This window comes from Lonchura striata, chromosome 8 (genome assembly GCF_050655825.1).
Source record: "Lonchura striata isolate lonStrDom1 chromosome 8, ASM5065582v1, whole genome shotgun sequence".
Taxonomy (NCBI): Eukaryota; Metazoa; Chordata; class Aves; order Passeriformes; family Estrildidae; genus Lonchura; species Lonchura striata.
The window spans coordinates 17875004-17892712 of record NC_140710.1 but is presented as its reverse complement, the minus strand read 5'-3'; the positions used below and the strand labels follow the sequence as shown (position 1 = coordinate 17892712).

Sequence of the window (17709 nt, the reverse complement as noted above, 5' to 3'; positions counted from 1 at the left end):
GGAATGGCACATCTTCCACCTACAAGAGAGCAGAGCACAGCCTGCTCTAGTGCAGTGCAACATAGCAGCACACTGCAGATACAGCTTGAAATGTATGTATTTTAGAAGAGTTGATTTTAAAATCAAGGTAGTGGAAGTGAATAGAAAATGACAAGAATAATTTTCTTGCATTTGCCTCTGGGAATGATTTATCTCCACACATAATGCTCATCTGAGTTTTGAAACTTCTACACAGGATTTTCATTTTTTTTTTAACTAGGCATTTACATATCCCCTTTTCCAAATCTATACTCAGTTTATTTTATGATTATGGGGTTTGGGATATTTTTTTTTGCTATCTTCAGTAACTTTCCCAGTTAAGAGCAGTGCTACAAGAAGCATCCTGTTACAGGTGTGCAATCCAGTCATCAGGGATATGTAGATAAATTATTCACAGTTTCAATTTCCCTCATGTAGTTAGTAGCTGCTGTACAAAATCTTGCCTGACAATGGTATTTTTATGAAAGCTTAACTCCCATCGACAAGACGTCATTGATTTAGGAAGCGTAGTCTAAGTGAATATTTATATTCTGAATTTCTGAGAAAAGAAAATGTTACCCAGGACAAATGTATATGCTTGCATGAAGCATTCTCTGCAAGAGGGCAGCAGAACAGGACTTCAGTCAGACACCGCAGCTTTTACATAAAAGAATTTCAGAGGTGTGAACAGCAGGGCACCGAGTGCTGAGAGAGGCAGGGATCTGGGGCTGCTGTCTGTGAATAGGACAGTGCTACAGGCTGAAGCCTTCACGGTGCAGAAGCACATGTTTACAAGAAGATCTCGGGCTTGTAAACAGCAGGGCTTTAAGCAAGCAGAGAAGAGTTCATGTTCCTGAGAAGGGAATGCAGTACAAAATGTCCTGCTTCTTCACAGTCACCCCGCTTGCAGCTGTCTAAAATTAGAGACACAGCCATTGTTCCAATGGATAATCAGGGCTAAGAGCTTTTTCAGGGCATCTCTTGACAGCCTGAGGGTTGGTACAATTCAGCATGTCAGTTTAGCTGCACTGAAAATCTGAAAAGGCCAAATTACAGAGTTTTTTTTTCTGTATTACATTACAAAGATACTAACAATATCAACAGGATTAATTTGATGATGAGATTAAAAACACGTTAATGCCTTTTAATGAGATCAGTTGTGTTCCAAAGAGAAAATAGAACTATATCAGAATGGAGTCAGGGGAGCTGGTTTAATGTGCGTGCAAAATTTGGTGCCCATGAAAGATTTCTTGGTAAATTTTTAAAATTCCCTTTAATCTCCACTTCCAATGGCTGGAAGTCCATTAAGGAAAAAACTACACAATTCCAGTTTTGAAATTAGAAGGCACCACAGTAAATAATGTTCCTTCATCAGTGTCTGAGAGGCAACTTACAGTGAGAGGCAGCTTACAGTAGTCCCACATTTCAGAGGAAACGATGCTGAGAGAGCAACACCAGAAATGAGAGCACTGAGGTAGAGACCCTGATAATGGCAGGTACCTGCTGAAGTTCTTGAAATGTGCCCAGAACTGTTACACAGCAAAGTTCCACCTTGCTTGAATCCACCAGAAATGGCTTTGCCTCTACTTTGCTATCCAAGACACTGTCTCCAGAAAGAAAAATGGATGATCACAGAAGACACCACAGCAAAGTGGCTTCAAACTAAAGAAACAAAACCATGCAGCCTAGGTTCAACAAATAACAAAGAGGGAAAATAGTAGTTGTTAAGCATGCCTCATAATCCACAAAGTAATCATTAAGTATCACAAATTATTCAGCAGCTTTCTAAATTTAATTACATAACATCTTCCTACAAAAATCCATGCCTCTGCAGTCCAAATTTGAATATGACATGAGCAAAGCATTCCAAAGTATCAACTAGCCAAAAAAATTACATTAAAAAGTAATTGCAAACCAGAGCCATTTTTGTGCTCTGTAGCAGTAATTTTTCTTTTCTCAGCACAACATGAGGTCTGCTGTCCATGCTATCATGAACACATTGGTTCAAAGTTTCACAAATGTTGATTCAAAGTTCAAGTAAGCACATCCTGTTCTGTATGATTTCAGATGATTACAACATTCAGAGTTTATTTCTCACAGAATTCACTGAATGCCCCCCTCCACATCAAGGAACCTCAGAGGACTCCATAATTGAGATAACAAGCTTTGTAGCACCCCTGCCCTCTGCAAATATATAAGCATGATTTTTTTACTGCTATGACAAGGTTAAATTTTTCACACTGACTTCTAAACTTGCAATTTGACTGTGAATTGACTTTTGATAAGGACTTAACTGCATACCTCACTCACCAAGACATGTTCACATGTCCTACAGGTAGCAGAGCTTGGTGCACCAACACATTCCAGATTAACTGTCTCAATATACTGACTCAGCTGCACTGCAGCTACCTTACCCTTACTAGCAATCGTCTGACTGCAATTAACAAATGCCACGGGAGATACTGCAGCACCTTCTCCCCCTACTTCAAAAGTCCAAGGAAGCTGCCTAGACAAACAGAAATGCAGCTGGCAGCAAATGCAGTTCTCTGAACAGCACCACCAGAGCCTGTGCAGCTCCTCAGCCCTGCAGTGCAGCAGCTGCACCCTCCCTTCCACGCCGTGCTGCCACCAGCTCTCAGTCCCGAGCAGCCCGGGCAGCGCTCCAGGAGCCATCGTCCCAAAAGCACGGTCTGCCACGTTCCTTCCTTTCTACACCATCACTAAATGCCTGTGCACATGTGGAGGAACAGAAAATGACCCCTTCAAGTCCCTGGGTGGGAAGAAGATGTTATTCTGTGGCCTCAGCTCTCCATTTTATAGCTGGCTTCAAATTACTGTTTTTTAGGTAATCTCCTTCATTTCTACCAAAAACATCCCATGCCACTTTTATAGCCTATGCTCCTTTCCCCAGTCCTGGCTACAACTGCACCAGTCTGGTATTTTGCATCATTTTAATGCCATATTTCTTTCTATCTTGGACGCTACCTTCTTACTGTTTAGGACTGCTCCAGACTGATGAAGGCAAACAGGATTATTCAAGATAATTAACATTTCTATAGGGCACTGACAATTGCACACAGATTTGAAACCCAGGATACAAAAGAGCAACATCAATTACAATGCTAGGAGGATTCTCATTCATTATCTTGTTTACTTGCAAACACAAAATTAGTGATGCCTGGATTAAGATTAGAAACAACATAAACTACTATCAGTCAAAAAAATCCTTTCAAGCATATTTTACAGAGAACACATGCAGTACCTCTTAAGATATGAAAAATGATGCTATCAAAGACACTCTAATGGAGGGAATCTTTTTCTCTAAGAGTAGAAATATATAGAAAGAGAATAAATAAAAAGGATTATGATAATTTATTTAGATTTCTTGCTAGTAATTTTAAAAGAAGAGGCATAACAAGTTGTAAACCAAGATATAATAGGTAAACTGCAAATTTCAACTTTATAATTCTGAATATTTAAAAAAAAGAAGTCAAAATGGGTCAAAAACATAGTTTCTCTTGTTTAATAAAACTGTTTCTGAATTATAAAATTACACTTAATTGTTAGAAGTCAATTGAAAAGATCATTTTGCTGTATGCACTTTTCCTGGTAAAAAACCTGAAGGTGATTATTTAAAAAAAAAACAACCTAGCAATAATTAGCAGCATTTAGTGAGTCAGAACCAAACAACAGGAGCCAAGTAAATTCTTTAAACAGAATTTAACCATCTCCAGAGTTACAACCACCCAACTCAAAGTTCCAGGGAAAACCCATTTACTCACTCGGAAACAGCTCCCATGACCCAGACAAATTCTTGGCTGCTGCAGACTCCTGTCCTGCCTCTCCTGGCTTCACCTACAACAAGGCTGAAAACAAATACATCAATTTTTATCTTTCATAAAGAATAATCAGAACCATCAAAGTCTTTCTTCACTTACAAAGTCGATCCAAGGTACCAGATACAGCTCTTTTGAGGCTTGAGACCAGAATGTCCTTGGGTTTCCAAGACTGAGGGGAAAAAAGAAGTCAAACCCAAATCAAAACAAACAAGCCATTATTTTTTCTCAGTTTTTTTTTTTTTCCTCCTTTTTTTTTTTTTTTTTTTTTTTTTTTGTCCCTAAAGATGGAAACCTTCTTGTCTCCTGATCTAAGCCTATGCAAAACTAAAAACTTCAGGTCTCCACCCTTTGCTAGGGGTCATTGATTTGCCTTTATTCATGATGTAAGTAATAATTCCTACTTTACTACATTACACCAAACATCACAAAAGTGTGACAGACACAATGAAGTCAATAAATACAAGGAAATCTATAAAGGGTCTCTGCAGATAAAATAGACTTTGGTTTATCAGGCTAACAAGGACCTTCCCAGAGCCTCCAGAGAGCAGTTGTACAAGGGTGCCTCAAATTCTGGTCCCCCAAATGTTAGTGACAAGGCTGCAAAAGACTTTGAGAGGTATTGGTATGATCTTAAAGTACTTTCCTCATTTTAGGACAGCTATTGAAGTGCAACAAAAACCATTCACCAGACTCATTCTGAAGACAAAATGAAACAACCTAATATTTTGGTTCCAGACTTAAATTTAGACTCTTAACAATTTTTAAGTGAATACTAACAGAAACGAACGGAGTCCTTTCTCACCTCTTCTTGTTTACAGTCTCGTAAACTGGGATACCACACTACCAGTGTCACACAGGATGTCATTTTTTTCTCTTGGCAAGTAAACACATGTGAAAGAAAAGGCATTGCATTTTTAATGATAGTAACAGAACTTAGTAATGGAGTTTTTACTAGGTTCCAAAAGGAGAGCTTCAGGTTTCTGATGTACAGTACAATGTCTTTAAAGATCCATGTCTATTTTTCCACCCTGCTGAGCATAGTTTAAAATGCAGAAGCAGCATATTTCAATATTAGACTATTTTACAGTGCACATGAGTTCAAAACAGAAGAAATAACATTAAAAGCAGTGAAATCAATCAAATGAATTAGCGGAAAACAAAATTAGAGCATAAAACAACAGTAGGCCCAGGAATAGACAGGCTGTCTCCTCTTTTTCTCTTGGGAGAGATTTCTTTTAGTATGGCTTCAGTCACTCACCCTGACATTTCCTTGGACTCCCCAGAGCCCCTTGCAAGGCTGGGTCAGGACTGAGCACTGAAGTTAGAAGATGCTTCTTAGCATTTACTTAGCAGTTAACAGTCACCTTCTTTACTTAGCAGTTAACAGCAGGGAAAATAGCCACATTTTTCAAGCACAGGGTATCTGCATTTTGTGCAAATTTTCTTAAACTTTCATCTAATATGTAACTAATTTTCAAGTACTTATGTAATTTTTTAAAATCTCAAATCCTCATTCCATCAGGACTAGCTCTCATCCTTGATTTTTCCAGACTTCAGTGTTTCTCCTCTCCAGCATGCTGCCAGTACCAGACTGCTGCTTGGCTCCTGCTCCTAACTCAGTTCCCTTGATTTGAAATAATTTCTTCCTTTCTCCTCAGATATTATCTGCAATGATTGATGGTCAGTAGCTGCTCTGCTCCTACAGCAACTGGCAGCAGGCAGGGGGAGATAGGGCTGCTGCAGAGCCCCCAGCCTGAGGTTTCACCTGAAACCCAACACCAGGAGCAGCGCAAGCCAGACCTTGAAGACAAGCAGCAAGGGACGTCTGCTGGTAGATCTCTATTTAAAAGCAAAAGCAAATTCACAGTGTGAGATTGGAGAGCTCCTTCCAGGGCATAAGGAAAGTTTGGGGGCTCCCCCCCCCCACCAGGGCTGCACACCCTTGGGTTGGGGGAGGGGGAGGGCGGCAAAGTGTGCTCAGAAATACATACCATATTTGCAAAATATGATAGAAAAATACCAAGCATGGCACAAAAGGAAAGAAAAATGAGAAAAGGAGTTATGCTTAAAGGCAGCCCTAAAGGGAGTAAACTTCTGGTTTTTGTAGGAAGAATGAAAGGTTATTGCTCCTACATGACAAGAATAGCATTTTTTACATTCCCTTTTCCAATAACAGCAGCTAAATTCTCATAGGATTCAATGTTTACGCTCACAAAAATCAATTTTTCCCTTTTATTAAAAAATTATGTACAGTAAATTGCCACTACAACACAATCTACATTGTTTAACATACCCTCCTTTGATTTACTGTTCCATTCATAATCTGCTGATGATTAAGCTTCTCAAAAACAATCCACTAGCCTTTCTAAGTGATATCAAGTTGTTTGTTTTTAATCTGCTGAAAATCATCCTGTAGACAGATGCATTACTGAAGAATTACATTTTAATTTATTTTCACGCAGTGCCTGTGATGGGCATTTGGATTAACAGAGTACAATAATGCTTCTTTATGCCTGTATCTATTCAAATCAGAAATTACCTGCATACACTGTCTCTGATGGTGGTCAAAAACTGTACAAAGAACTGAGAATAGTGCTTCTTAATATCACACAGCCCTGCTGCTCATCAATGAGTCTTTTTCTGTTCTAATGCTTTTGTCATGTATATGAAAGTCATTATGTAGTTTAGAAAACAGGAGATGAAGTGAAAGAGGAAGATCAGGGACCTGGGATGCATTAATATTCTACCAGCGTCAAAGATATTTCCCTCGAGGGGCTCCTACAGGCCACACTGTTATTACAGTGCCTATCCATTATCTTGTGCTGTACTTGGTATTAAGACAATAATGGAGAGAATAGGATTATGTGCAGATGATAGGAAATGCGAAGGCAATTCAGCAAGATAGGAAATGAATGGAGACATGATTCTTTCCTCAAAGCCGGGAATGGTTTAGCATAGGGTAAGGGAGAAGATAAATGAAGCAAAATGAAATCTTTACAGGTTAGCTGGGGTAAAATGAGTGTTTACATAGAATCCAATGAGTTTAACCTTTTTGATACAGAATATCACAGCATCTTTCTTTAATGCAGCAGTGTATATGCCTTCAGAGGTCTGGTTTGATCTGAAAACTCACTCAACACACATAGGGAAATGACTAGTATTAATTTGATAGAGCAGTCTTCTGTAATGGAGAACCATTTAATTTGCTCCAATAAAAGAAAAATTCTGAACCCTCCTCCAGATTTCTGTATTTAAACTACAAGCTTGAAAAAATCTACCCCCTAAGCGGATAGAAAATATTTTTTTAAGCAATAAAGAAGAATCTAGCATAACCAAGTGAAATGCTGATCTCACACTGAAATGTTCACATTCTGCTTTACAATTGCACACCATTCCATTTCACAAGAAAGAGTCTGTGGCTATTTAGCAGTCACAAAGGCTAATAATTTTAGGAGGCCAGGAATGCATTATGATAGTGATAAACAAAGACAGGACCAGATTGTGTCATTTGCAGACATTTCTGTGGCTTATGTCTGTCATATTTTTTTTAATTAGGATAAATCACACACACACAATTCGCAATAACAGCACAATGCCAAAAGAGATCATTTTTGCTCCCTAAAGTACAACTATAATTTTATTCCTTTTAGCAGCACTTGAAGGCTTTCCTTCTGCTGGGTTAAAACCCAACAGAGTAGATCAGCAGTGGGAGCATCTCAAGGCTGGCAGTGCTCAGGGCTGAGGAGGCCGTGCCACCGCGGCGGGGCCATTGTCACAGGGCTGAAATTGTCACAGGGCACACCAAGGACGAGCCGAGCCAGCCCAGGCCATTGTCACAGGGCTGAAATTGTCACAGGGCACACCAAGGACGAGCCGAGCCAGCCCAGGCCATTGTCACAGGGCTGAAATTGTCACAGGGTTCAGCAAGGACGAGCCGAGGCAGCCCAGGCCATTGTCACAGGGCTGAAATTGTCACAGGGTTCAGCAAGGACGAGCCGAGGCAGCCCAGGCCATTGTCACAGGGCTGAAGTTGTCACAGGGCTCACCAAGGACGAGCCGAGGCAGCCCAGGCCATTGTCACAGGGCTGAAATTGTCACAGGGCTCACCAAGGACGAGCCGAGGCAGCCCAGGCCATTGTCACAGGGCTCACCAAGGACGAGCCGAGCCAGCCCAGGCCATTGTCACAGGGCTGAAATTGTCACAGGGCTCACCAAGGACGAGCCGAGGCAGCCCAGGCCATTGTCACAGGGCTGAAACGCCGCCTGGCACGAGCCGAGCCAGCGCAGGGTCCCCACTAGCACTGCCAAGTGACAAAGGTGGCCGTGCGCTCAGCAGGGCTCCCCACGCACACGAGCCCCGCCGGGACTGCTCTGCCACAGCAGCCCGGCCCCTCAGGCCCCGCCGCCAGCGCGGCTCCATGCTGCTCCCTGCTGCTGCGTCCCGCTCAGCGCCTCGCCCCTCCCTTCGCCTCGGCCCTGCCGCCGCCGAACGCCGGCGTTCCCTGGCTGCCGCTGTGCTGCCTGCAGTGCAGTTGCCATCCCAGCTCCTTACCTGGTGGCCCCGCAGGCTCTGTGGCTGTCCCTACCAGTGACTGCCGTCTGCCAGCCACCAGCTCTCACACCGCTCTGACCCCGCAGCGAGGCTTCCCTCCTGGGGCCTCTGTCGCGATTTTTCCTCACTGGAGAGCCTTCGTGTGTTTCAGGCCAGACCCCAAGCAGATGAAAAATGGCTTTGTGGCCCAGAAGCACATCCCTGTGCTTCTGCACTACAGTGGCCACTACCTGAGCAATAGCAGAACAGTTGTGTTTGAAAAAACCCTGATTTCTGAGCTTTTTGACACATCCTACACTACTTCCTAACATTTGTGCGAGGAGGCAAAGCCATCAACAAAGCCATGAGGGAACCAGGACCTCGTTCCAGCCCCCGGCTGGGCAGGGGCAGGGTGGCAGGGCTCAGCGTGTGGAGCAACTGCCTCAGAGCAGAAATGGAAACTGCAGCAGCCCAGCAAAGCCCGAGCACACCTGATGCAAGGCTCTGCACCCAGCCCAGCCAGGTGGGGCAGGGGCCTGGCTGTGCCTCCCCGCCAGCTGCACCCAGACCCAGCACTGCTCAACCCCATGGCCCCAGCAGCGCAGGAGCTGCGGCAGGGAGCTGCTGCGCAAACCCTGGGAGGAGAAAAAAAGTCTGGAAAATGCTAACTTTTAGTTGAAGCAAAGAAGTCATCTTGTACCAATGAGTTTTATATTACATTTTTGTCTATTTCCCCAGTATCAAAAGGTGTGAAGTTCAGCCTCCTCCATACCTGTGTTTCACCCTGCTGCTCAGTGGGACCAGCATGAACTGCAAGACAAGCGTTCGCACTGCAGCTAGGAATGACGACAAGGTTTCCCCAGTGCCTTAAATCATTTTTCCTCATCAGCTTTCAGAGACAAGAAGCATTTCTGTGAAAAGTGAGAATCAGAAAATTTGGGGAATTAGGAACATACTGGGTAATTTTACACAACAGCCACAAATATGGGGAGATATGAGACAGCATGGGCAGAGCTAGGTGTCAGGATTGCCCCTTGCACAGGCAGGTGGGGACTGTGCTGCATGACTTGGGGCTGTCTGCTCACCACCTCATATCAGACACCACTACACACTCCAACCATACTGCTAAAATCCACAAAGAAAACTGTCTAATGAAGAGTAATAGTCAAAACAATGTTGTGTGGCTGGCCAGTTACTTAAAGAGTGTTTATAACCATGTTTTAATGCTTCTTAACATAATGAACACTCATTTATATAAATGTTTAATTATGTTTTGAATTAAGTATCAATCTAGACTATCCCACAACATATTACAGCAATGAGAAATCACAGTTCGTTATCTTGTCACCTTTTAATCTTACGTAATGTTGCTAGCTTTTATAGTAGCAGAAAGAGTTAACAAGAACAGCCAATTTAATTAATCTGCTCTACTTACTTTGTACACTGCCATTTCTTTCTCAGTTGAGTACAGACAAACTACACATTTGCACTAGAATTTACAAGTGAGTGAAGCAAATACCTTCATGAGTCATAAACTTTACCAATCTATTACATCAATGTCTCTTGTCAGAAGTTAAAGGCAACCAATTGATAAAGTCACTTTCAAAAAATATGGATAGATTGAGCACATTCCAAACTACCAGTTTCAGTATGATAAAGTCTGCTTTGAATGACCCAGAAGTTTGTCCTAGCATGGGCTCAGACCCATTCTTAGTTTGTTGCATCATATTTTATTGTCTGGTTTAAGAAATGGCCTAGAGATTTTTCACCTGGCAAGGCTGACTAGCTAGAGTAGCCTAGATAACACTAAGGGGAAACCCACTCCTCCAGATATTTGCACCCAAAGGCTAAGAACTGTGCAAAGGATACCACGGTCAACTTCCTACAAGCAAATCATGCCCATGAACAGAGATGCAGCAGCTGGTCTGTGCCTCACACTACAGCCAAATGCAAAAACAGGCCTATAAAGGCAAAGCCACAATTCTCATAACTGGTGATCCTGGGGACAGCCATGGACATGGCCATGCTCTATTCCTCTCTGCTCCCATCTCCCTGCAGGGGACACATCAGGGTAAGGGCCAGGCACCAGCACTGCACAGATTATCCCATCCACCCTGTATACCTTTTGGCCTCTCTGGGACACTGCTGGCACTGTCACAATGGGACTCCTGCCCCAGCTGGAGTTGGGGTCCCCCATATCTGAACAGGACTTTTATGTCCCTCACAGCCTCCCACTAAAATACGGCCAAAGCATTCAAGCACTTCCCTGACGGGACTTCTGGATCTTTTGGATCACTCAGACCAGCAGCAGGCTGGAAAATCTTGGGAATACTTCTGTTTTGTTCTTAAAACCAATGCATGCTCAAATACAGTGGAATAGGGTCAAGGAAGTAGTTTAATGTTTAAAACTATAATTCAATAGCTACAATTTTTTGCTATAAGGAAACTCCAGGCTTGAATAGGTTGTTTTCCTGCTTGCTGCCCCCAAGGAATACAAATGCAGGCTAGACAGTCAAGTTTTATGGAGAGAAGTAATATCTTTTATGAGACCAACTATTAGAGTTGGTGGGGGGGGGGGGGGTAAATACACAAGAAAAGCAGCCATTCTATAGGTCTGAAACAGAGGTTTCAATCTGCAGCAAAAGCATGTTGGAAAGCTGTGGTCTGGGTTGAAGTTATTATATGATCAATTAGACATTATGAGAGGAAGGGACAATTAGCACCTCTGGAGCAGCAAATGACCACAGCACAGGGTGCCATGCCCGAGTCACTCACTCCCATGGGATGGCAATGAGAATAACAGAGATAGCTGGACACGAGTGAAAAGTGAAAAGCTAACAGGAAGGGAATGAAAAATGCCAAATTACGTGGTCCCTGCCTTTTGGTATTTCCTAGAATGGGGGCTTTTTGTTTGCAGGTTTCCTCTTCAGTTTGTTTTGTAAATATGCTTTGAAAATCAGAATGTCATAAAAGATGGCTTTTCCGAAAAACAATGTTCAGCCTGTGATAATGATGTTTCTATACCTCCTTGAATGTCTGAAGGATTTCATTTTGGTGTATGGGGCTCGCTGAATCTCACACCATTTCCACAGATGCACCTGGTGCATTGAATAAAGTCTACCACAGTAGACCAGTACTGTGCACCTATGTGTGTCCATGCCATGGAAAAATAAACTGGACTACAGAAAGACTAAACAGTACCACTACACAGACTGGAACTGTGTGCTTATCACAAAAATATCAAAATAATTAATAGAAAGCCTTTTTTTTTTGTCTTCTTCTTGACTTAGTTTTCATGAATTGACTCAATTAAAAATAATTTACCTATAACCTGCAGATTAGCTTTTCTCATTTACCTAATACATTTGAAATAACTGTGGATACCATAATAAAGTCCAAAATAACTTTTAGTCTGTAATCCTGTTAATTGAATATGAATGTCTCATTTTACATTACAAAGCAGAAATACATTTTTACACTCCTTGCCATTTCTAAACAGAAGGAGACCAGAACACCTTTGTGAAAGTGAAATAATCATTAAAATATTAACTATTAGATAACTGCATCCAACCTGGCTACCAGCTTTCTGCATCTCACCTTCTGGAGGAAGAACAAAGATGGAAACTCACAGAGCAGGCAATAAAATTATTATATTGGATTACAGAAACTTTACCAAGTCTAACCTAAGGTAAGGATTCAACCTTGTTTTGTTTGATCCAGGGGACATTAAATGCCACCTTTCTGCTGACCTTAGTGACTTCCAGCTCAGAACTGCCACCTCATTAAGGCAATTCCAGCATTTCCATGCATGCAGCTGCTCTGGGCAGAGCTGTCCGTAACAAATGACCTCTCCCTGTACCAGCTCCTTTACCTATCAGATACATTCAAAGATAATTACAGGCTCCATTTATTAAAACAGCTAACAAGGACAACAAAGATGGCATAACATTGATACAGAGTACGATTTACCAGAAATACTGACACTGCCACGTGGTTTAATTTCTGCTCAAGCTGTGAGGAGCTGCTGGCTGCAATGCTCAGCGAGAGCCATCCCCTTCCACAGCAAGCACCCAGGATACTGGTGGCTCTCAGACCTCCCCAGAGACAGTCATGGCACTAATACTTCTGTTCTCCACTCTTAATCACTTAAAGCTCAATCACCTTTGCCCACCAAGATTTGGAAGGGAATGGTATTGGAGATTTAAAATCAGGCTGTATTTTGGTTCACATAACTTACCCTCCTCAAAAGACAACATTTTCCTTGGCAGGTGATAAGCACCACCTCCCACGTTTTACTGTGGATGCTGCTAATTAAACCACAGTGAAATTCAGATAATTAGCAACCTTTTTAAAAACAGCATGTTACTCATTTCAAACCTTTATCCAGACAAAATTATATTTAAGACACTTTAAAAATCTTCTATTTCCATGCTTTCAAAATTATTATTCTATTCTAATAGGAAGAAAAAGAAAAAATAAACAATAAACAGGACAAATCATAAAGGAACTCAAAAGCAGGGGAAGTATTCACCATCAGTGGTAGTATTTGGATTGTTTGACAAAGTGAAGTATGCTCAATCTCCCTAGCAAAGTCCCTCAGATGATAATGGTATGCCATTTTTATTATATTCTAAAAACAAAACTAGATTTGTAAAACTAATTCAATGCCTGTATACCTCTAATGGGTGCTCTGTTTAACTTTTGCAATGTATTACATTACCCATATATGGCACTAAATTATTACAAAGATTTATTTATTATTATACTTAAGCACACATTGCTGCTGTTTCTGTAAAAGGAGATTTGTTTATATTTAGGACTGGTATAAGGATGGCATAATTACCATAATGGAGGCACACCTATCTCACAGGAAATACTGCTCATCCATCAAATCCTTCCATTACTTTGCTGGCTGAAACTTCTGCCCACAGGCACACGTAAGGAGACTGACCCACCTCCCCTCCCATTCCCCAGTATTTATATTATTGTTCAAAACAGTAGCCATAAAGAATATACAAAAAAATTTATTCCCTTTTCCCTCCTTGCTTGCAGTCATAGCTGTCCTATCTACTGCATGTCCTCCCCATCCTTCCCTGGCGTGTTCAGCTGGGCAATTGGAAAGGATGCAAGCAGGGCAGGGTTGCCAAAGCTGCTGTCCTGAGGGACCCCAGCTGACCCTTTGTCACTGCACTGCAATTCATCTGGGACCTGGGGTGTGTGGTTGCAAGTTTTGCCCTCTGCTGCTTACAGCCCTCAAGCACCCCTAATTACTGTTAGTCAGCTGCTCTCCCCCTTTTACACACCCCTAATCACACTTCTTCCTCATCAGCCTGGGAGCTCTGCAGGGGTTAACTCGGAAAAATTTTACAGTAAAGGCAGCTTTTATTGTAGTGGCAATTACAGAAAGAGAAAAAGCAATTTAGTCTTTTATGTGGTTCACAGTTTCACTAATGCCACAGACTTTTAACTGACTTGAGTTGTTATGCATTAACTCAAAAAAGCACGGTACACAAACACTGCTAAAATAAAAAATAACATAAGACACAGCAAACTTGAACTCCTGAAACATAGGCTTAATTCCTCAAATACCAATAATGCTTTTATATAACAGCTTTGTTAGTGCCCTCAGCTTCAAGCCAAAGTCACTGTAAAGTAAACTACTCAAACAAGGCTGCAGAAGAAAAAGAGTTTTAAAAATCTGCAAAGAATTCCTTACTCCTCTTGTGTGTAGCTCCTAGTGCTTCCTGCATCTTCTGTCATGTGATGACAACAGGAACCTGGATAAAAGGCAGTATGGCCAGTTGAGTCAGTTGAGCTGGAACAAAGACTCTCATTGCCATAGGATATCCCTGGTGTGTTCCGTTCACTTGTAGAGTGAAATCTGCTCAGAAGACTTTGATAATCTTTAGTTCTGATGACACCATACAGCATTGCATGTCTCCAACTCTGTCTTGTCCAGCTGAGCCTTGCCAACTGTCTGGCATGAAAATGTCCTTCTCTCAAAGAAAACTGCTTCAAGGACTGGAAAAAGGTCTAGTCAGCATTCTCTCCTCCCTTCCTTGCCATCAGGTATAGGACTGAATCTCTCCACACAAAATGAGAGGTGTTCCAGCACTCTGCTGATTTTACAACCATGTGAGGCAAGGTTCATCCAAAGTATTGTATCCTTTTATCTTTGGCCTGCAAAACAGCAGAGAGGACAGACTGAGATAAGAGTAATCACCTGAATTATTTTGTTGAGCCTCAGCTTCAAATTCCAGAATTCATAATTGTGTCTGAGGAGTCACTGGCATTGCAGTACCCAGCATGCAAGCAGATGCTAACCACTTACAGAGACTTTTCAATTATTTCTGGGTAGCACAGTCACAAATAAAGAACTACCTTTGTTATCCTTTGGGATGAGAACGTATATGAACCCCTTAAAGTGGTTCTTACTTATCACTTAACATGGATACACTAAAAGCCATATCAGATTAAAGACATGACTACATGACTATGCTTTAAATAAGCAAACACTAGATATCTATGTCTGTAGTCTTTCTACAAAGGAACATCCAGGGAAGTTAAGATAAACCAACTAAACCCATGATGATAATGCATGTAAGTCAAAATGCATTAAATCCCTCTGTGGATATTCTCACTGAGAGGCAAAGTAGTCCGACTTTACTGTAAAGAGGATTAAGCTACCATGAACTACAGCCATTTTCCTTTTGAATTAGATCATCCACAGAGGAGCTTAAAGCACTGTAGGCTTGGTGCACTTGCTTCACATATATCCTTAATTTATCTGAATTTTCCTACAGATGGAACAAGCCTTAGTTAACAAAAAGACTCCTTTAGCAAATTTCTACTGATGTTAAACCAAATTACCAGTTTACTTTGTTTACAAATGTCCTATATAAAACAGACAAAGTTGTTTTACAAACAGCAAAACCAGAGGCACCCTTTATAGAGCAGAAGAAAATACCAGCAGCAGGTGTGGAACCTGGGACACCTGACAGGATCACCAACTGCAGTGCTCATCCTAAGATGTTGCTAATTTTGAAAAGCAAACAAAGAAGCAAAACTTGAATTCAGTATCACAGTCCATCTGGAAGTGTCTTATTAAACATGAAAAGACAGACAAACAAAAAATTCTCATGGGACAAATTTCGGATGGAAGGCATTTTTGTCCTTCTGTCTGAGCTGGGCTGGCACAGTACTGGAGTACCCATGTCACTCACCTGAGGTGCCCTGATTTCAGCTGGGAGAGACTTAATTTTCTTCCAAGCACGTCCAGTGCAGTGTTTGGGATTTAGTATGAGAATACTGCTGGTGACACACTGATGTTTTAGTTGTTGCTAAGTAGTGCTTACTGTAAATGAAAGCTTTTGCAGTTTCCCATGCTCTGCCAGCAAACAGGTGCACAAGAGGCTGGTACAGCTGACCCGAGCTGGCCAGAGGGACATTCACAGCACAGAGGGACATGCTCAGTAAATAAACTGGGGGGAGTTGGCCAAGAGCTGCTGATCACTGCCTGGGGATGAGCTGGGCATCGATCACACAGTAGTGAACAGCTCTACTGTGAATCACTTGAACTTCTTTAAACCCCTCTCGTTTTCCTATTATTACTTTTTTTTTTTTTAACTTTATTTCGATTATTAAGCTCTTCTTATCTCAATCCATGAGGTTTACCTATTTCCTGATTCCCCTCCCTGTCCCACTAGGTACTAAATGGTACCTACCTACTGTCTGCAGTTAAACTATGACAAGATACATTTTTAGAGGTTAAATCAGATGCACACTGAAATTTATCCATCCCACACTCACAGATGAAATGCTAACTAATGAGCAAGGAAGAGCAAACTGTCTGATACTGACTCTGATATTAGTTTATCTGGATGATAAATTTTACACTTGACTAAAATGAAATTGATACAATTTACATTTCTGAGTATTGGCAGGTAATTGAGATGTGGCAAATAAAAATCCAAAGAAAATAAAGCAAAAATACATTCAGCGAAGATTCATCTTGATTGCTAAAAGATAGTTTGGCTCCAAATACGCCAGTGAACAGAGAGCTCTAACTAAAATGCAAAGTTAAAGGCAACTAATTCCCCAAATACTGTCAATATTCAGTTTTCTCCACAGCACATACAGGCAACATAGATTGCCTGCAAAAATCTATCTATTGCTAATCTATCTATTGCTATTACCTACAGATCTGAGATATTAACACTGACAGAGGGAAAGTTTAAAAGAAATCTAGCACAGAGAGATGTTGAGCTTCATTTTTTTTATGCCTTTGTTAATTCTTGATCTTCCCCAGAAAGAATGAAAAGGAATCTGCCTACCCAAAGAGGCAGTAGCTGCCAGAGGCACTGCTGGTCTCACACCTGCAATCCACATGCCAGCTACAGCAACACCTCTGCACACCTGGTGCAGAAGCAGCAGTTCTGCTGCCACTGGTCCTACAGAAGAACTCTAGAAATTACTTTTTAGTAAAATTTTAAATAGTAAAGTTTTAAATTTGTTCAATCATTCCATATAAGAAGAAAGAGATCACTTTTCTTACAGATCTCTGTTTCATCAATGCACAAGCCACCCCAGAAAGAGCACTCCTACAACTCCCATAAATATAAGACCTTTCCTACTAGCTTGTAACACAGATTTTTACTTGCTTTTTATACCAAAAGTGTGAGAATTACACCATGCACTACATTGCATTAAATCATTATTATTCACAATGGAAAGATTTATTTAATCTCTAGCTGAAAAATTCTTTGTGCAAGGAGTTTGGAGAGCACACTGTCATCCTTATAATCCCAGCTATGTTATTCTGTGCTTCCACCAGAGGAGCCTCAAACCTCTTTCCATGCCCAGGGAGCGCCCCTGTGCCCCATCCTGCAGCCCGTTCCCTGAGGGCAGTGCAAGGGCTCTGCCCAGCAGAGGATGGTTCCCTTTCCAAGCTGTCCCTGCTGCTGGGAGCACTGCAAGCCACAAGGGTCCCCATCCCCATGGTCTACCACTGTCACTGCTCGCCGGGATGTGCTATCAGCAGGGACAAGCTAAAACACCCATCCTCAAGCAGCAAACTGTACACACGCCAGGCACTTCTGTCTGGCACAGCTTGAATTTTCTGCCTCCCTCGCAAAAAAACATTACCCAGGGGCATGTGTGGCTGCAAGGGACCAGTCAGTCAATGCATATTTCTCCTGCAAAACTTTCCTCAGCATCTGCACTGCTCTATGATTATCTGAGTGCTATTCAATCTACCTCTAACTTGAGTTACATAAGTATATTTGCATCTATATTGTAAGCATTATACTAAATGAGATGGGA

General features: G+C 41.7%; 1 protein-coding gene across 1 annotated transcript in view; it reads right to left on the bottom strand.

Annotated features, from left to right (window-relative positions):
• LOC116183123 (uncharacterized) overlaps nucleotides 1–17709 on the bottom strand; it is a 196296-nt gene that overhangs the window by 28726 nt on the left and 149861 nt on the right. The window contains exons 8-10 of the mRNA XM_085586534.1: nucleotides 14105–14568; nucleotides 8410–9299; nucleotides 3801–3884 (exon numbers count right to left, since the gene is read on the bottom strand). Coding sequence (XP_085442660.1) covers nucleotides 3801–3884; nucleotides 8410–8720 — 395 coding nt within the window. The 5' untranslated portion in view covers nucleotides 8721–9299; nucleotides 14105–14568. The remainder of the gene's footprint in view (nucleotides 1–3800; nucleotides 3885–8409; nucleotides 9300–14104; nucleotides 14569–17709) is intronic.